Source organism: Diceros bicornis, chromosome 2, assembly GCF_020826845.1.
Source record: "Diceros bicornis minor isolate mBicDic1 chromosome 2, mDicBic1.mat.cur, whole genome shotgun sequence".
NCBI lineage: Eukaryota > Metazoa > Chordata > Mammalia > Perissodactyla > Rhinocerotidae > Diceros > Diceros bicornis.
The window spans coordinates 36,206,266-36,228,326 of NC_080741.1; the positions used below are offsets into that span (position 1 = coordinate 36,206,266).

Consider the following 22,061-nt stretch of genomic DNA (forward strand, 5'->3'; position numbering starts at 1 on the left):
CCCCCGCGCCCTCTCCTCCGCGCCGCCCGCCAGGCTGCCCACCCCGCGACCCTGGGCGCGACTCAGCGCCCGCTCGGCCGCACGGTCCCCGGCAACAGGTGAAGAGGCCACCGGGCCGCGGAGCCTCCGGGGGCGGTCCCTCTCCTCCCGCCTCGCGCCCGCCCCTCTCCACGCCCCCACCCCTCCTCCTGGCCTCCGCCGCCGTCCTCGGCCTCCCGGCGGCCTCCCCTCGTCCGGTCTCCTCCTCCCCCGGAGCCCCAGCGCAGCCCGCGAGGCCGCGCGCCGAGGAGCGGGGGGCGTAGCGCACTCGCAGGACACGCGCCGCGGCTGGACCGGCCCCCGCGCGCCCGCGTCCCCGCGCCGGCCGCGCTCCCCTCCCCCTCGCCGGTGTCCCCCGGGCACAGGGCCGCGCGTCTAGCCCCGGACGCGCTGGGGGTCCCCGAGGAGGGGCCAGCCCGGCCGAGGCGCGACGATGGAGGAGCCACAGCGCGCCCGCTCGCACACCGTCACCACCACCGCCAGCTCCTTCGCCGAGAACTTCTCCACCAGCAGCAGCAGCTTCGCCTACGACCGGGAGTTCCTCCGCACCCTGCCCGGGCTCCTCATCGTGGCCGAGATCGTGAGTGCCCGGCGCGGGGGGCGGGGGAGGCGGGGGCGCAAATGGACCGGCGCCCGTGCTCCTCGGCTTGGAGCCCACTCAGATCCTCAGGTGGCTTAGAAGGCAACCTTTTTGCTCAGCCTCGCCTTCAGCCCAAAGTGCAACACTTAGAGACCACCTCTCTAAACGAGGTCCAGTCACCCTGGGCTCTCTTGGGGGAGAGGATCGTGACCCGCAGGATGTCTGTTGGGGGAGAAACTCAACTTGCTGGGCCTTTCTGTGGTCGTGCTCTCCTGGGAGCAGGATGCTTGGTGGGCGCAGACTCTGTGTTGAGTGTCAGGGACACCCGGTGCCTCTCTTACCTGATCTCCATGTGGATGGCCTCCTCCCTAAAAGCAAAGCTTTCCAAAGATCAGAGGAGAGGAGAGGACTTCCTCTTTTTCCTAATTATCTCTCTGGTAGTAAAATTGAGGTGAATCGGGAAATGTTTACTGAATAAGATATGAGGGCCTCAACCTCTTTAAGGACCAAACGGTCTCGTGCCTGGTGCAGTGCACATCCTGGTTTAGGCTCAGAATGTTCCTGGGGAGGAGGCTGGGCATGCGCATTCTCCGATCCATAGGAGGACATGGAGGCTGCGAAGTCGAATGACCTCGCCTGAAGTCCCAGCCAGTTCTTCATGGCTGAGAAAGGACAGGAGCCCTGTTAACAGCTAGTGGTGGCCGCTGTTAATTGAGTCTTCACCATGTGCCAGGACCCCCTCAAGCCCTTTAGATACCTTCCTGCACTCATGTACCACACAACAACTCTACCCTGTGAAGGTGACTTCAATTATTCTCCCCATTTTACATGTGAAGAAACTGAGGCATGGAGTGAGGAAGTCAGTCACACCTGGGAGTGGTGGAGCTGAAATTCAAACCCAGGCCGCCTGTCTCGGGGACCTTGCTTTTGACTGCCAAGGGGCATCCCTTCCTGCTGTCTAACCAGTGCTCCTTCTGCTGTATCTCACATACTTTTGTTTAAACATTTGGGGAATTGAAATCTAGCCTATGTGAGGGTAGAGAATGGGAGCCTTGATGATGCAAGCAATGACTGAAGACTCAGTTCCTTTGAGAAAGCTTCAGCAAAAACTGTGCATGAAGTAGCTTACTTGTCCTCCAGAGTCTCAGATCCCACCCCAGACCTGCTGAATCAATCCCACGGGGTTCCAGCACATAAAGTTGGAGAGAAGTTGGCTCAGCCCATCCCCTAGCTGGTTCCCTCAGCTGGTATTGAGGACTTCAGGAGACCCAATAAAAAGCCAAGGTATTGAAATCACCTTGCAGGGCCTGGCTTATAGGAATTCAGCAAATATTTGCTGTGTGAATGAAGGAGTTGGCAGGCTCCTCTGCTCCAGCAGAGCAAACGGCAGCTCAAGTGACAGAGATGGGGCTTCTACCCTGGGGTGGATTTGGACCAGGCATAAAGTAAAATGCCTCTTGTTTTCTGATTTGTGATCAGTATGCTCTGTGTTCCACACTTGTCCAGAAAATAAAAAAAGTGAAGGAAAAAATGTAAATGGCCCGCAATCCCATGACTAGAAATAACCACTGTTGATGTATTAGCATGTATCCTTTTAAATATAAATAATTTTTTTGAAAAAGATGGAAAAATATGTAAGAAAAATTACCCTTATTACTGCTATAGTTGAGTTTTTATTTATTTATTTATTATTTTTTTGTGAGGAAGATCATCCCTGAGCTAACACCTGTTGCCAGTCCTCCTCTTTTTTGCTGAGGAAGGTTGGCCCTGGGCTGACATCTGTGCCCATCATCCTCTACTTTATGTGGGGTGCCTGCCGCAGCGTGGCTTGATGAGCGGTGGGTAGGTCTGAGCCCTGGATCTGAACCTGCGAACCCTGGGCTGCTGAAGTGGAGTGCGAGAACTTAACCACTATGCCACTGGCCCCGTTGAGTTTTTATTTTTGACAGAACTAGTGTTAAACATGTGTTAATGAGCACATGTTTTAAAGAGTCAAATAGTACTATAGGCAGAAATAGAAGTTTCCCTCACCATATCCGTACCTAGAGGTACCCATGTTCAAATCTCTTAGAGCTCTAAATAACATTTGTGATGCTGGTTGATTTTTTTTTTTTTTTCTTTTCCCAATTGTAGACGTTTTCTATTGGCTTCCCACTCTGAGAGATGAGGCTTTAGCTCTTTGGACCACCTCTGCCCTCCCCCCACCACTCCTCCCTAATTATACATATACCCTTCCTGTCTCCCACTATATTTTGGGTTAGATCAATAACCAGTGTTGACTTTAGGACACTGTAAACACTGTTCACAGCTGAGCTGCCGAGTAGTCTATGAGTGCTTTTCCTTTCCTGCCCCATTTCTTGTTTTCCCTGAAGTTAGTAAGTCTCTCCTTTTCCATTTCTTAGTTCTCTAGATAGTCATTAATTTTACCTTAGTTGTCTAAATCTCCTCTCAGGGAAACTGAGAGACATCAGGTATTCTATCAGGGTTGTCCTCATGACCAGCCCTCTCTGGGAGCCTCTGACCTGCTCCCACCTGACCTGCTCACCTGGGCACAGCCGAGGGCCTCGAGTCTCCTGCACTGTCCCTCTGGAGATTCTCTTCCCCTCTCTCCTGGGGTGGATCTGCTGCTTTCCATGACCAGTGTCCTCCTCTGTCTTGACTTACTCCCGCTGAGGGGCCACACAGCCTCTAGTAGTTTCCTAAGAAAAGATGCATGTGTAAATTGACATTAGTGTCTTTCAATATGTCTTGGTTCGACTGTTACACATACTTAATAGTTTGGGTAAAGAATGTTAGATTGGAAATTGTTTTCCTTCAGAATTTTTAAAGCATTCCTCTCTTGTCTGCTAGCTATTCTGATTCTTCTTCTTTTTTTTTAATATTCTATTTCTTGATCCTTTTTTTTTCTTCTGGAAGCCTGTAGAATCTTCTTTCTCCCAGAGATCTGTAATATCACAACAATGTGCCTTCGTGTGAGGCCATTTTCTTTCATTAAACTAGGGACTTGATGTGTTCTCTCAATCAGGAAAACTTAGATATCTTTAAGGAGATTTTTAAAATTTTGATTTTTATCTTTGCGTTTTCTCATTTTTCTTTGAAGCTCCTTTTATATATTTTTTTCTATGCATATATTTTCTTTCTTTCTTTTTTTTTTTTTGTGAGGAAGATCAGCCCTGAGCTAACATCCGTGCTAATCCTCCTCTTTTTGCTGAGGAAGACCAGCTCTGAGCTAACATCTATTGCCAATCCTCTTCCTTTTTTCCCCCAAAGCCCCAGTAGATAGTTGTATGTCATAGCTGCACATCCTTCTAGTTGCTGTATGTGGGACGTGGCCTCAGCGTGGCCGGAGAAGCAGTGCCTCGGTGCGCACCCGGGATCCGAACCCGGGCCGCCAGCAGCGGAGCGCGCGCACTTAACCACTAAGCCATGGGGCCGGCCCTGCATGTGTTTTCTTATAATTTTTTTTCATGGATTTGTGACTTGCTGTGTTCACTTATGACACCATGAGCATTTTTCAGGGTCTTGGATCTCTTGTATCATTACAGTTTTCCATCATAAGGAAGTATCACTTTGATTTCCTCAGTTTTCTATTTTAAAACTAGCACGTTTCTAGGTCCGTGCAATCTTCCTTTATTGTCCCTTTTTCCACATTTGTCTAGTGATTTTCTTGAGGAAAATTTCCTTAAAGTAGAATTGTTGTGTCAAAGGTACACAAATTTAAGGATTTTGTTACATATTCTGAGGTTAGCTTTCCCCAAAGTTCTACTTGTTTAAACTGTCATCAGTGGTGTGAGCCTGTTGAACTAAAAATACTTTTTTAAATTCGAACTCTTCAAATTAAAAATGTTCAAGATCACCTTAAATGATACATTATATTTTCCTAATTCTAAGATGCTTTTTTGTTCATGTTTGAATATCTGAATCAGGATGCAGCTTACAATGGATGGTTTCTTGGATGTAATGAAATATGGTACCGCTGATTTCTTTATCTGGGGTGGGAGGCAGGTTTCAAACTATGGCTGTCCTGCTCTGAAATTAAGGTAGACCTACCCCCAGAAGAATGTTACTTTCTGCCTTGAAAAAACAAAATACTGAGACAAAGAATTGCTAAGAACCTGACTTTCTGCTTGAACCTGGGAGGAAATGAAATAATAGAGAACAAAACACAATGTTTCCCAAAATCAGTGGTCAGAATCGCTTGCCCTGGCTTTCTCATGGAGTGAGTGGTAATAGCTAAACCTACCACCAAAACACTCTAGGCTGTGCCAATATAACATCGTGTTGAAACCAAATTGTAGTTGTTTCCTTCCTTTCAAAGTTTTATAACAAGCCAGAAGCAATCCAGTACTTGACCTGTGACTTATAGGATGCTGTGATCTCATAACGATCATGATACTTGAAAAATAAAAGTGATTTGTCAGAAGCTGAGTTAATTGTACCCTTCCTGTTATTGGTGACTTCAAAATGAATTATAGCATCTCTGTAATAATGTTAGGTCACCTTCCATTTACTTACTGTCATGAGCAAACTTAGTTGGGGAAGGAAAAATAGGGTGTACTGAGAGCTGGAATCTAAATTATTCTATCATGTTGAGTTCTTTTAAAAAAATAGTGAGCATAGTTTCCATTTCACAAACAACACCTAGTCTTACTAGAAAAATTAGAAAAATGCAGGTAAGAAAAAAAATTGTAATCTTAGGCCCCACTGTGATTCCTAACAGGTGTGGTACCTCCCCTTGTCTGGAAATGGGTGGGATTTTGAAAAAATTTTGAGTATTGTAATGCCTGGGGTTTCTATTGGTGTTTAGTGCCCTGGGGGCCAAGGATGCTAAATTCCTGTGCTTGGGACAGTCCCCAGCAACAAAGAATTGCTTCACCAATTGCCAACAGCACCGCTGTTAAGGAACTCTGGGTGAACCACTGTTTACCTCTTGGAGTAAATCATTCCAGAATTTCTTAAGTGGTTATATGTTATTTATCTGTAATTTTTGAAAAATGCAGTCACTTGTTTTTTTTTTATAATTCCCCCCCCCAAAAGCCCCAGTAGATAGTTGTATGTCATAGCTGCACATCCTTCTAGTTCCTGTCACTTGTAAACTATTCTTTTTGTTTACTGCTATGACCATCTGTGCTGGATATCTTCCATTTGTCCTTCAAATACACTCTCCACCCTTCTCCACCCTGAAGGCTGATTTGCATGAGCTGTCTCAAGGGCTCCCCTCTGACGTCCCGGTGGATTCATCCAGTGCTGGCACCAGCAGGAACCTGACAGGAGAGCAGGTTCTGGATATTCATTCCACAGGATTCCTCCCTGCTGGGTCTCAGCAGGTTGGTCTCTCCATGGAAGGCGGGCTCTCTGGCAGCCCTCTCCATACAGCTATTTTCCCTGGCTCTGACAACTGTTCCCTCCCTCCTGCTTACTGCTGCCAGGTCCTGCACTATCAGTTGTGGGTTTTCTGCACCCTGCTTTATACGTAACACCTTTATTAAACTCCACTCAGATTACCCAATCTGAATGTGCCTCGTTTCCTGCCGAGACCTGATAAATTACCTTTCCTCATCAATGATTAATTTCTTAGGATATTCTTAATGGCCACATAGTGTTCCATAAATATGCAATTTCCTACTGTTCAATGTATGTTTCTTTTTTCTTTTAACAGTGTTGTAACAAACATCTTTTAAGCTAAATCCTTCTGGATGTTCTTTAACATTGTCTAAGGATGAGTACTTAGAATTGAGTAAAAGGTATATAAATCTTCTTTAAAGTCAAGTTTATTGAGGTATACCGTGAAATTTACCCTTTTTAGTGTAGAGTTCTGAGTTTTGGCATATGCATTTTTAAAAGCTTATTGAGATATAATTCATATCATAAAATTGACTGTTTTAGAGTGTACAATTCTGGGATTGTTGAGATATTCACAGACTTGTAGAACTATCACCACTATCTAATTTTAGGACATTTTCATCACCTCAAAAAGAAACCCCATACTTATCGCTCCCCATTCTCTCAAGGGCCTTCCCTCAGCCTTTGGTAACCACTATTCTACTTTGTATCTGTATAGATTTGTCTATTCTGGACATTTCACATAAATGGAATCCTACAATATGTCGCCCTTTCTGTCTGGCTTGTTTCACGTAGCATAATGTTTTCAAGGATCATCCATGCTGTAGTATGTCTTAGTACTTCATTCCATATATTGCCAAATAATATTCCATTGTATTGTATAGATACCATTTTATTTATCCATTCATCAGTTGATGGACGTTTGGGTTGTTTCCATATTTTGAGTAGTAGTATGAATAATGCTGCTCTGAATTTTCATGGGCAAGTTTTAGTGTGGACATAAGTTTTCAGTTCTCTTGGGCATTTACCTAGGAATGGAATGGCTAGGTCGTATGGTAACTCTTTGTTTAGTATTTTGAGGCACTGCTAGACTGTTTCCAAAGTGGCTGTACTACTTTACAATCCCAGTGGCAATATGAGGGTTCCAGTTTCTTCACATCCTCACCAAGACTTGTTATTTTCTGTCTTTTTGATTCTAGCCATCCTGCAGTGTGTGAAGTGGAATCTCATTGTGGTTTTGGTTTATATTTCCATGACTAATGATGTTGAGCAACTCTTCATGTGCTTATTGGTCATTTGTATATCTTCTTTGGAGAATTGTTTATTCAAATTCTTAGCCATTTCAAAAATTACATTTTTTTCCTCTTTATTTCCTTTGTTCTTTTTATTTATTTATTTATTTATTTTTGTTTGTTTATTACAGGAACATTGGTTTATAACATTGTATAAATTTCAGGTGTACATCATTATACTTCTATTTCTGCATAGATTACATCATGTTCACCACCCAAATACTAATTACAACACATCACCACACACAAAAATTACATTATTTTAATGTGAAATTGTGAGAGTTCTGTACATATTCTGGATGTAAAGAAGTCTCTTATCAAATATATGATTTGCAGATATTTTTCTTTCATTCTATGGATTATCTTTTCACTTTTTTTCATGGTATCCTTTGAAGTGCAAAGGTTCTTAATTTGATGAAGTCCATTTTATATATTTTTTGTTGCTTGTGCTTTTGATGTCGTGTCTAAGGAGACTTTACCTAATCCAAGGTAATGAAGATGTACTTTTATGTTTTCTCCTAAAAGTTATATACTTTTATGTCTTACATTTTGGTCTGTGATTCATTTTGAGTTAATTTTTGTATGTCATGTGAGGCAGGGGTCTAAGTTTATTCCTTTCGCTATGGATATCTGATTGTCCCAGCACCATTTGTTGAAAAGACTGTTTCTCTCCCATTGAATTGTCTTGGCACCCTTGTTGAAAATCAAATGACCATAAATGTAAGGGTTTATTTCTGAATTCTCAGTTCTATTCCATTGGTCTATTTGTCTATCCTTATGCCAGTACCATACTGTATTGATTACTTTGTAGAAACTCTGTAGAAAGTTTTGAAATCGCAAGTGTGAGTCCTCTCAATTTGTTCTTCTTTTTTCAAGATTGTTTTGGCTATTCTGGGTCCCTTGCATTTCCATATGAATTTTGGCATCAGCTTGTCAATTTCTACACAAAAAAGGCAGCTGGGATTTCAATGTGGATTGTGTGGAAGCTGTAGATCAATTTGGGGAATACTGCCATCTTAACAAAGTTAAGTTTTCCAGTTCGCAAACATGGGATATCTTTCCATTTATTTAGGTCTTCTCTAATTTCTTTCAACAATGTTTTGTAGTTTTCATGATACATGTCTTGTATTTTTTATTAAATTTATTCCTGAGTATTTTATTCTTTTTGATGCTATTGCAAATGGAATTCTTTTATTAATTTCCTTTTCGGATTGTTCATTGCTAGATCATAGAAGTCCAGTTGGGTTCTGTATTCTTGACCTTGTATCCTGCAACTTTGCTGATGTCACTTTTTAGTTCTAATAGTATTTTCACGGTTTGGCATATGCGTTCTTAAGGTTTTTGATATTACTGCCAAGTTGTACAGAAAGGTTTGTACCAATTTGCATATCCTCTAGTGGTGTTTCAGTATGTAACGAGATTTGTTTCTGCAAATACTCACTAAACTTTCTTTTAATATTCACCAATTTTATTGGAGTGGGAGATACTCAAAATAATAAAACCTAGTTCGGCATGGGCACCCACTAGTCAGAGAGAACATCAGCTATAAATAATATTTAGGAGAGCCCCGGACATGTGAAAAAGAGCAAATTGTTTTTATTTGCATTTCTGTGATTATTAAAGTTGAACATTTTAAATATGCTAATTAGCCATTCATTTCTTCTTTTGGTAACTGCCTGTTTTTTTCCTCTACCCATTAAAAAATGAGGCTCTTTCTGTCCAGAAGACTTTAATGAAAATTACTTCCCAGGAGGGAAATAAGATTGGTTTGGGGAATGTGTTTGAATAGAGATGTTTGCTATTTAATTCCTTATCCTTTTATATGATCTAATGTTTTTATAATGAGAATATATTTATGCATTAATGTACTTAAGGAAGCTTGCAGCAAAGTCATAAGTGTTCATTGTAAAAATAAATTTCAGATCATTTATATATAATGTGAAAACTGAAAGTCTCTGCTAACCTACCTCCTTCACTCCATCCCTCATCTACCCACCTGCCCTGATGCACTTATCATTGGTATTTCTCTTTTTCTGTACATGTGCAAATATACACATACATGAATGTGTGTATTATATATATTCTGCAACTTCTTTTTCATTTAATAATATCTTAATATTCTTCCATATTTCTTTTTTGTTGATTTATAAGTTTCCTGTATATTATGGGTATTAATTTTCTCATCTGTCACTTGTTATTAGCATCATTCATGCCATTTTTCATCAAAATAAGTTTCTGATTTTCATGAAATCTAAACTGTTACCTTTATTTAGGCTTCTAGGGTTTACTTTGCTTAAACATGGTTTCCCTACCCCCAAGATTATACAGATAATTGAAGAAAATATAGGAGAATTTTTTTTTAGCGTTAAGAATATTTACCATCTTGGGGCTGGCCGGGTGGCATAGCGGTTAAGTGCACGCGCTCCGCTTTGGTGGCTCGGGGTTTGCAGGTTTGGATCCTGGGCGTGCACTGACACACCACTTCTCAAGCCATGCTGTGGTGGTGTCCCATATGAAGTAGAGGAAGATGGGCACGGATGTTAGCCCAGCGCAACTCTTCCTCAGCAAAAAGAGGAGGATTGGCATCGGATGTTAGCTCAGGGCTAATCTTCCTCACACACGCACAAAAAGAATATTTACCGTCTTATGCCATAAGTTCTTTTTGTGTGTATAAGGTAAGAGTGTAATTTTACTTTTTTCCCCCAAGTGGATATCTATTTATCTCACCATTAATCATATAATATTCCCATATATGTGTAACTATTTCTTGACCTTATTCTCTTCTATTCCTAAGTTCCAGACCGTTTAAATTACTGTAGCTTTATCATGTATTTTAATATCCAATAGAGCAAGTCATACAAATTTTTCTATTTCTTTGCTATTCTTGTGTACTTACACCAACACTTACATGTGATTTTTAGAATTGATGTTCTTTAAATCCCATTACAACTTTTATTTTGATTGAGATTGCATTAAATTTATAAATTAACTTGAGGATATATCCTATGATATTAAATCTTACCACTTAGGAATATTGTATCTCTCTATTTATTTAGGTCATTTTAGGCTCTTGAAGTCCTAAGTTTTTCCACATGATTCTTACATATTTCTTACTAGATTTAAGTATTTTCAATTTTTAGTAAATGGGATTTGTCAAAAATGAATTAGATTTATCAATTTATGATTATTTGTGGTTTATAAGAAAGCTGTTAATTTTCTTATTTTAATCTTGTGGATAGCCATCTTATTTGAATTATTGTAATAGTTTTATTATTTTTTATTTTATAAGTAAATTATAGTGAATAAGGATGGTTTTTCTATCCTTTTTGTGTTTATCCTGTCTGTGTTTCATTATTGCCTAGGTTATGACAGCCAGTATAATGTTGCATCATTAGGATGAGGGGGTATCCTTGGCTGGCCCATAACTTTAATTGGGATGTTTTCAATGTTTTAATAATAGTACAGGTTTAACTGTAGGTTCTGGTAAATATTCTTAATTGAGTTAAGGAAGGGAAGTTTAACTGTGTATCCATTTTAATCAGGAATGATTATTGAATTTAGGAGATAGGATTTTGTGGAGAGGGCTGTTTTTTTTTTTTTTTTTTTTTTTTGTGAGGAAGATCAGCCCTGAGCTAACGTCCATGCTAATCCTCCTCTTTTTGCTGAGGAAGACCGGCTCTGAGCTAACATCTATTGCCAATCCTCCTCCTTTTTTTCCCCCAAAGCCCCAGTGGATAGTTGTATGTCATAGTTGCACATCCTTCTAGTTGCTGTATGTGGGATGCGGCCTCAGCATGGCCAGAGAAGCGGTGCCTCGGTGCGCGCCCAGGATCCGAACCCTGGGCCGCCAGTAGCGGAGCGTGCACACTTAACCGCTAAGCCACAGGACAGGCCCGCAGGGTGCTTTTTATTGAGGTGGTCATATAGGTTGTCGTTTCCCTCAATTTGCTAACGGAGTAAATTATATTAGGAGATCTAATGTTGAATCATTCTTGTACTCTTGAGATAATGTCTACTTAGTTATAATGTATTCTTTTTTCCCCTCCAGTTTTATTGAGCTATTGACATATAACATTGTATTAATTTAAGGTGTACAGCATAATGATTTGATATATGTATATATTGCGAAATGACCACCACAATAAGCTTAGTTAACATCCATTACCTTACATAGTTATACATTTTTTTTTCTTATGATGAGAACTTTTAAGATTTACTCTCTTAGCAACTTTCAAATATACGATACAGTATTGTTAACTCTAGTCACCATGCTATACGTTACATCCCCAGAACTTAGTCATCTTATGACTGGAAGTTTGTACCTTTTGACCACATTCACTCATTTCCCCCACCTCCAACCCTCCCGCCTCTGGCAATCACCAATCTGTTCTCTGTTTCTGTGAGTTCAGGTATTTTTTAGATTTCATATACAATCTAATGTTGAATCATTCTTGGACTCTTGGGATAATCTGTACTTAGTTATAATAATTCTCTTAAAAAATATTGGATTTTAAAACTTTTTTTTTACTCTTTTTGATTTGTTAATGTCATATCTGGGGGTTTTGTTTCTATGCTCATATGTAAGACCAGTTTTGGATTCCTTTGCTGTATTCTGTTTTGTCTGATTTTAATATTGCCATACCAGCTTTTTTGGCTAGTGTTTATCTGATATGTTCTTGTCCCTTTATTTTTTAATTGCGGTGAGATTTACATAACATAAAACTAATTATTTTAAAGTGAACAATTGAATGGCATTTATTATATTCACAGTATTGTATAATCATATCTATCTATCTAGTTCCAAAACATTTTCATCTTCCAAAAGGAAACCCTGCCTTTAGTTTTTACCTTTCCCTGTCATCTTGTTATAAGTACATCTTCTATATATGTCATATAGCTAGATTTTATTTCTATACCTAGCCTGAGATCTTGTCTTTCAATTTGGAAATTTAACACAATTGTATTTATTGTGATAACATTTAAAATTCTTAGTTTTGCTTATTTTTTACTCTAGTGATTGAAAGTTATAAATTTTATTTATATTTAGTTTGGAGTTACTTTTAAAATTTTACCTAATAGTATTTAAACTTATTTTTCTCACTACCCAGAGAATTAATCAAGTTGTGTAACCACATAATTCGGTTCAAAAGACAACACTGTCCTCCTTACCTATTCCTAGCCATGTGCTTTGTGTTAGCCAATTTTTTTCTGGATTTTTTTGTAACAGCTTTGTTGAGATATAATTCACATACTATTCAGTTCATCCGTTTAAAGTGTACAACTCAGTGGCTTTTAGAATATTCACAGAGTTGTGCAACCATCACCACAATCTATTTTAGAGTATTTTCATCATCCTGAAAAAAAAACCTCGTATCCATTAGCAGTCATCCTTCGTTTCCTTATAACCCCTCACCCCAGCCCTAGGCAACCACTAATCTATATTCTGACTCTAAAATTTGCCTATTTGGGACGTTTCTTATAAATAGAATCCCATTGTATGTGGTCTTTTGTGATTGGCTTCTTTCCCTTAGCGTAATGTTTTCAAGCTTCATCCATGATGTAGCATGTGTCAGTACTTCATTTCTTTTTATTGCCAAATAATATTCCATTGTGTGGCTATACCACATTTTATCTATCTGTTTATGAATTCATGGGCGTTTGGATTGTTTCCACCTTTTAGCTATTGTTAATAATGCTGCTAAGAACATGCATGTACAAGATTTTGTGTGGACATATATTTTCATTTCTCTTGGATGTATTCCTAGGAGTGGCATTGCTGGATCAAATGAAAGCTCTACATTTAACCGTATGAGGAACTGCCAGACTGTTTTCTGAAGTGGATGCACCATTTTACAATCTCTGGACTACTTTTTAAAAAATGATTTCTTAGGAATCATTTCTTGCTAGTTGTCTGAATCTTCCCACCCATGTTACCAAACAACTATTTTGGTAACTACAAGTTTAAATTTTTTCACACTGTTATTTTTTTGTGTCATTTACTTTATTGATCTATTTTTCAGTTTCAAAGTACTCCCTTGAGTAATTCTTTTAGAAAAGGTTTGAAGGTGTTCAACTTTTGAATCCTTGTACATCTAGTAACATCTTTCTTTTACGCTTGTACTTGAATAATAATTTGGTTGGTATAAAATTGTAGGTCTTAAAATTTCTTTTCATTAATTCTTTGAAGATAATGCTTCATTGTCTTCTAGCATCCAGTGTTATTAATAAGAGACCTGGTGGTGTGGTAGACCCTAGACAGGCCTGTTAGGTCCAGTCCCTCCCAGGCCTTGTCCATTCGTGATTGTGCATTCCCACAGACTTAGTTGCAGTGCAGCCTTGCGTGAATGATGCATTGCACATTATATTACCCATGAGAATGTAGACAGATGGTATTGGTGGTGGAGCAAGAAGCTGTAGATGGAATGTTGTTATATTGGGGTGAAATGGCTTGTGAAAGGCAGTTTTGCAACGCTATAAGGTAATTATACTGGAGCTTAATGTTGATGTGGTTGAGCGTAAAAGAAGATTGTTAAGTCCTCACTTGGAATTTCCTGAGTCTTGGTGGGATCTCTCCCTGGGCAGGCAGAATGCCCTCACCCCAACCTGGGAGTAATCAGGAAGACCTAAAGCCCTTCTCTCAGGACAGCTCTAGCGTGATGTCCCCTGGCGCTCCCTGCTGAGAATATGTTCTTTACACCTATTGCAGTAAACTGTAACCTTTGTAATATTTAAGTCACAGAGCTTGATTTCATTAGGCTTTAAACCCATTCCTCTGTGGGAATCAGGTTCTCCTTTCCTTGTAAGTAACCAAATGGTTTTTTAAATCTCCCTAGAAGCTTTTGGAGTTTTCTCGCTGTCTCAAGAGATCTGTAGAGATCATATATTTTACCACTATGTGTCTAGTAGGGCATTCTTTATTCGTCTTCCTCAGCACTTGTTGGGCTCTGTATAACTAATATTCAAATCTATCTTCAGTGCAGGGAAATTTCTTGTATTTCCTACGTCTGTTCTTTCTGTTTTCTCCTTCAAAAAAATCTTGATTCAATACAGAAGTTCCAGGAGAGATTAAACTATCTTCAGTATCTCCTAACTTTTCTTTCCTTCTCTTTGTCCTTTTGTAGAGATCTAGGGAAATATCACTTCCAGCCCAAATTTAGATTTTCACCTGAGTATGTTCTGCTCTTCAGTGTGTTGTTGAATTTTTTTTTTTTTTTTGGCGCTGGTAGTTTTAATTCCCAACAGTATGTCATTCTTTTTACTTTGTAGCCTGATCGCTTTTTTTAATTGAATCACTTTAAGAATCTTGAGTATATTTAAACTTTTGTTTATTTATAGAGAGACCACTTCTTCTGCTTGTTGAGTCTGTTGCTTCTCATATGGCTACTTTTGCCAGTCATTTGGTGATTCATGATTGTCCGTTTGTGATTGTAGATGAGATGGCTGGAGAAGGTGTGCTCAGCATGAGTGATAATATCTCATGCCCCTGGCAGTGAATCCAGGTTTTCATCACATGACCTGTATCTAGTGGTTTTTTCCAGAGGAAGGGAAATAATAATTGGGGGAGGGGGGACATGAGGGTAGTGTGGCTGCATGGACTTTCCTATGAGGTTTGCACATAGCTTGTTGAAGCATCTGGCAGTCTTGAAGTTTTATCTTGGGGCCTATTTCCAGAAGTAACTGCTGGAGGGGATGGGGAGAGAATGATTAATTTGGCAGCTTCTAAGCCCTTAAATTACTCCTTGGCAGATTACCCTTGGCCCATTCCTTCTCCCACTTCTGTTATTACCTCTATCTTTAGATTTTTCTGAGGGTCTGCTTGGAAACTCACCTTTTTTTTTTTTTGCTGAGGAAGATTTGCCCTAAGCTAACGTCTGTGCCAATCTTCCTCTATTTTGTATGTGGGTTGCTGCCACAGCATGGCCGCCGACAAATGGTGTAGGTCCACTCCTGGGATCTGAACCCAGGCCACCAAAGCGGAGCATGCCGAACTTAACCACTAGGCCATGGGGCCAGCCCCTGGAAAGTCATCTTTTTGATAGTTCCTCTGTTTTCCTCTCCAGAGCTGAAGACTGGAAACCCCGTTGCTTATGGTTAGTTTGTTCCTGCATGCCTCCTGGAATTCCTCACTGCCTGCACTGCTGCTGCTGCTCTTTCCAGCTTTTCAGCACTACTTTGTATTTCTAAATTATTTGTGGGTTTTTTATTCTGTCATTTCAGTGGGATTTAGGGAGGATGAAGAGGTAAACATACAGTTCTAGTCAGCTACCTTGAAAGAGAAGTTCAGCTGTTTTGTTATTCACTTATAGGTGTTTTGTTTTGTTTTGTTTTTTTGGTGAGGAAGATTGGCCCTCAGCTAACATCTGTGCTCATCTTCCTCTATTTTATATGTGGGACACCTGCCACAGCATGGCTTGATAAGCAGCGTGTAGGTCTGCGCCTGGGATCCGAACCCACAAACGGTGGGCTGCCAAAGCAGAGTGCATGAACCCAATCGCTACACCACCAGGCTGGCCCGCCCTTATAGGTATTTTTAATGTATATAAGGAATATTGACCTTCTTTCTGTGTTGCAAATATTTTTTTCAGTCTATCATGCCTTCATTTTATTTATGGTGATTTTATTTACAAAAATCTAAAGTTTATCTTCAAATCTATCAATCTTATTTTTTCCCCACATTTGGTGTCATGCTTAGAAAGTTCTACCTCACTAACAAAACTAAGTATAATTAATTATATATTAATATTTAATCTATATTTTTCTTTTAATACTTTTTAATATTTAACCTTCATATTGAAATTTAATTTAGCAGAAGGTGTAAAGTTGGGCTCTAACTTTGTTTTCAAATGTCTACTCAGTTGTCTCAACATGATAGATTGATAAGTTTATGCTTCATTCACTAGTCTAGATTGCTCCCTTTTTTCATTTACTTAATTCTTGTATCTTCTTGGGTTCAACTCTGTGCTTTCTAGTTTATTCCAGTCTTTCTTCCATGTTTTAACATCTATAGTTCTAGGATACATATTAACATCTTATAGGGTAAACCACCCCAGCCATAATTTTTAGATTTTTTTTTTTTAAGTCATGTACTACTATGTCTCCTCTCATCTGTTAAACTGTATTGGCTTTTGATTGGATTTTTATATAATACGTAGATTAATTTTGGGAAAAGAGATTTACATTACTTCAGTTCCTAAGAAGAAAACTCCTCAACTGTTTCCTTGTCTTCAGTTATGTCTTACTGATTCTTAAGTTCTTTAAGGTCTTTTTCAGTCTAAAATGCTATGTGTTTTACAATGTAAATGAGTAATGCATATATTATTTATTCAGTCATCAAATGTGTCAAATATTTATTATGTGCCAGAATTTATGTCTAGCATTTAAAATAGAGTGGTAAATAGTACCTTTTTATTCTTATTTAAACAAATGATCAATGATAGGATGTAAGACATGAAAAGAAAAATATGCTTAGGAAGATATTGAATGATAGTTTAAAAAAACCTCAAATTTTCAAATTCGAGCTGAAATTCAAGAGGCATTTATACCTTGTAGGGCCTTTGGCCCTTTGTTCAGCTCACAAACTTAAACCTAAAATTTAATAGAGGCAAAATACAATTAGTTTCTTTTTTTTACTAAGATTTATGACAAGAGCTATTTCCAGGAAGGTGGCAGTACTTTTTCTTAGATGAACATTTTACTGTCAATTTTCATTTAAAATTAAATAAATTTTCACATTTGTTGTCTCACTTGATATTAAGCCAGCCCCGGGTTTGGGGGAATCCCTTCTTTCATTTCCATTTCTAATTGAGCTATGATTTGAGGAAACAGTTCCAAAATTATACATGAATGAGTCAACCACACCCTTGTGGAGTGCAAGGTGAGACAAATTCCATCTGATTGTTTCTCCCTCTTCCATACCCACTGTGAGATTCATTGTAACCAGCCCAGTGGAATCTCCCTTCTATGAGAAAGCAGGATATCCAATGACTTGGTCAAGGTTGAGTTGGAGATGACAGCATCCACTCTAACTAGTTGAAGCAGCAGGAGATTTATTATGCATCATTAGATGGCTTCCAAAATTTAGGGTAGGGCTGGAGGAGCAGACTCTAGGCTGAGCTTCCAGCAAAACTTCCCAGAATCACACCACGGAACTGGCCTGTCATAGGCAAGAAGGCAAGGAAGCAGGATTTACTCTCACAACTGCTGAGTCCTGGACCTCCATTGCCTCCATTGTGACACATGGCCCCAAATGGCTGCCCCCTGCCTTGCCCCTTAACACTATGAAGCTAGGGATGGGACACTGGGATTTCAGTTATAGCTGCCACAAAAAATCCCACAAACAACTCCTTGGCTGAATCTGCAGTGGGAACGCAGAAGCAGCCAAAGCATGTCATCTAGCCCCATGATGTTGTCTTTGGCCTCCTAAGTCTTGGACGCATGTGTCTGCCAAAGCTACATCATGTGTGGAACCTGAGCTGTTGTCTGGCCTTCCAGTCTCTAGTGAGCAGTAAGGCATACTGCAAGAGGAACAGAATGGAGTTGAGTGGATCCACATGTAGCACTTACTACAGCCACTTTCATTGGATTCTACTAGGGTCACTGTGTTGGAGGGGGAAGACCTCCTGTGATTTGTTGTAATTCCAGAACATTCTAAGGACTTGCCCTTTTTCAGTCTGGACATCCATTTGATTTCTAGCTGCGTGACCTTGCACAACTGACCTAGTATTTCCTGAACTTCCATCTATATTAGTGAGAAGAGTGATGATGACTTCACAGGTTAGCAGACTATAAAGTGAGCTAAAATACATGTAAGTCCTGCCCCAGAGGTAAATATTAGTTTATTTCTTGGGTATATGGAGGTTTATTTCTTCCCTTTGTCCCTCAGTAGATCCAGAATTTGTAGGTTAATCCCACCTGGACAGAACTGTGTTCACAATGAGTGGCCATATTTTAGCTTCTACTGAGTTTTCACACACCCAGCAATGAGCTTGAACATAGCCACTGTGATATGTACTGGTGTTAGGATTAGGATCATACTTTTGTGTTGTTGTTGTTGTTGAGGAAGATTAGTCCTGAGCTAACATCTGTTGCCACTCTTCCTTTTTCTCTTTCTTTCTTTCTTCTTCTTTTTTTTTTTTTGGTGAGGAAGATTGGCCCTGAGCTAACATCTGTTGCCCATCTTCCTCTTTTTGTTTGAGGAAGATTATCTCTGAGCTAACGTCTGTGCCAACCTTCCTCTGTTTTGTATGTGGGATGCCGTCACAGCATGGCTTGATGAGCAGTGTGTAGGTCTGTGCCCAGGATCTGAACCCGTGAACTTGTGAACCCCGGGCCACCAAAGCGGAGTGCATGAACTTAACCACTATGCCACCAGGCTGGCCACTCTTCCTCTTTTTTTGCTTGAGGAAGATTAGCCCTGAGCTAACATCTGTGCCAGTCTTCCTCTACTTTATATGTGAGTCGCTGCCACAGCATGGCTGACAAGTGGTGTAGGTCTGCACCCAGGATCCAAACCTGCAAACCTGGGCCGCTAAAGCAGAGCACACTGAACTCAGCCACTAGGCCACGGGGCCGGCCCCTAGGATCACACTATTAGCTAAAGAAAGTTTAAAGGCTATGCTGAGAACCACAAAGCCCTGCTTATTTTACTTTTTAACATGATCGGTTCATTTAGACTGTGAAAGATTGGTAAAATGATCTAGCCGCAATTATGAATGATGCCAGCTTTGTAGATGCAATGGAAAGATTTCATCGATTTACGCTCCTGTGTAGACTTAATTCAAAGAAGGTCTACAAAGCCATTGGGTGGGTCAATTTTCCGGAGATCTGACTTTAATGGCCTGTTTTGGAAAACCTGCAGCTCTGACCTTGCTTCTTATCTTGCCTTACCCTTTCCTTCATCTATCCAAAATCTAATTATAAGAGGTGCCACTTTCTGGGGAAAAAATAATTCAGAGGAGAAAGACATCTTTATTGTTGATTTATAACCTGCCTTGTTTCCAGAAAGGACTTGAGGCAGGACAGAAATCTTTAAATTGAGGTTTTAAAGGATACAACAAGAAATCTATAGCAATCAAGGATTGACAAGCATCAAAGATCACTTTAGAAAAAGAAAAACTTTATCTGAAATGCTGAACCTTCAGCAGACTTGAAGGGGCATTCTTGAAAAAGATTCTTTAGACACAGAAAGAGTTGTGTTGCCTGAGACGGCACGGCAGTCAAGAGGAGAAGATATCAAGGACCTGTCAGCTCATCTCCCTTTAGCTTTAGGTTTACTTTAGGGGAAAAAAAATCTGTGAGCTTTGAGGCTCTGGCCTTCTTTTAGTTTCACAGGCCCAGAAATTTCCTTAGAGATGGAGATGTTTGAGGAGATATATAATGGCTGTATTTAATATTCTACTAGTTTATACTTTGGAAATCACGTCTAAGGTTCCTTTAACTGTGACATGAATCTTGAGAGGTTTTCCCTTTCATTCACATTTCAAATCACAAGCTTGTTCGCGCTGCCCTGGGAAGCTAATGTTGGATTTTTTAACTTCCCTTTATGTGATTAGGTTGATTTAGTAAAGGTGGAAGACCAAAGCTCAGTTAACTAGGTCTCTGGTTAATACCGTGCTGACCTAGCTGCCAGGCTGTGGAATGGGAGCCCAGATGGGGGTTGGTGCTTTTGTTTCCTGTCTCCCGGGGTACTTGAAAAGGTGGAGCCACAATCCTTCAGTTGCTGACTTGCGTAATTGAAAAGTGAGGAGGTGCCTTCTGCAGACTTACATCATGCTCACAGAACTAAGATTCCTTAAAACTTTTTTGTGTGTGAAATATCATACAGTACTAAAACCTGTATACAGTTTAAAGAATAAGAAAACAAGTAACCATATGTCAACCACTCAGTTTAAGAAATAGAACTCCACCATATCTTAGAGGCCCCTTGTGTGCGCTGCCTGCTTCTCCAGAGGTAACCACTGTCCTGGCTGTGTGTTCTGTAAAGTTCAAAGTGTTCCGGCCATTGTTTAGCCTTGATTCATTTTGAACTTTATAGAGTACAGAATCACATGATGTTTTCTTCTATGCCTTGGTACTTTGATTCATCATTGAGTGTTTTCCATGTTGATACATGTAGCTGTTCACTAACTTTTAAAGTGGTATTATATTCCATTATATGAATATACCATAACTTGCCCCTTCTACGTTGATGGCTACCTGGATTGCCATGTTTTAGACTGAATAAGTTTTTGTTTTGGTATTTCTCATTCTTTTTCTTTCTCCTGTTTGGAAGTTATGCTCTGCCTGTTCTTTTAATGGATTCCCTATAGTTATCTTAACATGCATCCTTAGAGGGTGATTCGCACATGTGTATGGTGATTAGTCTTTGGGTGGTGAGCATGATGTAATCTACACAGAAATCAAAATATAATGATATACACCTGAAATTTATGTAATGTGGGGGCCGGCCCAGTGGCACAGGCAGTTAAGTGCCCACGCGTTCCACTGTGGCGGCGGGGTTCGCCAGTTTGGATCCCGGGCGCACAGCGACGCACTGCTTGGAAAGCCATGCTGTGGCGGCGTCCCATATAAAGTGGAGGAAGATGGGCACGGATGTTAGCACAGGGCTGATCTTCCTCACACACACAAAAAATGTGTATGTTATAAACCAATGTTACTTCAATAAAAAAAAACAAAAAACAAAAAACATGTATACTTAGTCTGTTATACAGGCTAAAACTATTCAGTATTTTTACCCTGCTCCTAAACAAAAACAAAGATCTGAGAATAACTTAGATGATGTCTCTTGCAATTTATAATACTTTTTTTTTTTATGAGGAAGACTGGCTCTGAGCTAACATCCATTGCCAATCCTCCTCTTTTTGCTGAGGAATATTAGCCCTGAGCTAACATCTGTGCCCATCTTCCTCTATTTTGTACGTGGGATGCTGACACAGCATGGCTTGATGAGTGGTGCATATGTCCACACCCGGGATCCGAACCTTTGAATCCCGGGCCGCCGAAGCAGAATGCGCAAACTTAACCACTATACCACCAGGCCGGCCCCTATAATATTTTCTGATTGTTTAGTTCTATCCTCTTTTCCACCTACAAGTTAGGCATTATAATTGTTGTATATAGTCAACAATTTAGTTTCATCCACAGCCTGCATAGTTGCCTGATATCTTTGCTCATTGTTTCTTCTTACATCTCAGATCTCCCATCTGTTTTTGTTTTCCTGACAATCTTTTTCTTCCTCATTCTTGAAAGATAATTATACAGGTTATAGAATTCCAAGTTGACAGTTATTTTTGTCTCAGTTCATTGACGATATCGTTCTTTTGTCTTACTGGTTTCCATGGTTGCTGTTGAAGTTGGCAGTCAGATTGCAAATTGCCATTCCTTTTCAATTGAGCCACTTTTGCTTTGAAAATTGTCTTTGTCTTTGTATATAGCAATCTCATTATGATATGTCTAGCTGAGGATTTCTTTTTATTTATCCTTGGGTTTAGTTGGGATTCTTGGATCCAATTATTGATCTTTCAATCATATTGGAAAATTCTCAGCCATTATCTGTTGAAAATATTGCCTTTCTCATTTTATTTTATCTCCTTCTGAAACTCTAATTAAATACGTATTAGATCTTCAGACTCTAGCTTCTATGTGTTTTAAATTAATAATTTCCAACTCTGTGCTCCTGGGCTGCATTTTATTTATATATATATATATATATTTATTATTGTTATTGCTATATATTCCATTTTAATAATTCTTTCTTTAGCGTTTAATCCATACATTCATTTTTGTGTGTGTGTGTGAGGAAGATCAGC

The 22,061-nt window shown here is 39.8% G+C and overlaps 1 protein-coding gene across 3 annotated transcripts in view; it reads left to right on the forward strand.

The window, feature by feature from the left end:
- Nucleotides 1–348: 348 nt before the first annotated feature.
- Nucleotides 349–22,061, forward strand: part of CMTM8 (CKLF like MARVEL transmembrane domain containing 8) — a 102,976-nt gene continuing 81,263 nt past the window's right edge. Inside the window, exon 1 of one of the 3 annotated variants that reach the window (XM_058554418.1) lies at nt 349–619. In XM_058554418.1, coding sequence (XP_058410401.1) covers nt 473–619 — 147 coding nt within the window. In that variant the 5' untranslated portion in view covers nt 349–472. The remainder of the gene's footprint in view (nt 620–22,061) is intronic. The other 2 variants (XM_058554408.1, XM_058554399.1) reach the window with 2 other exon arrangements.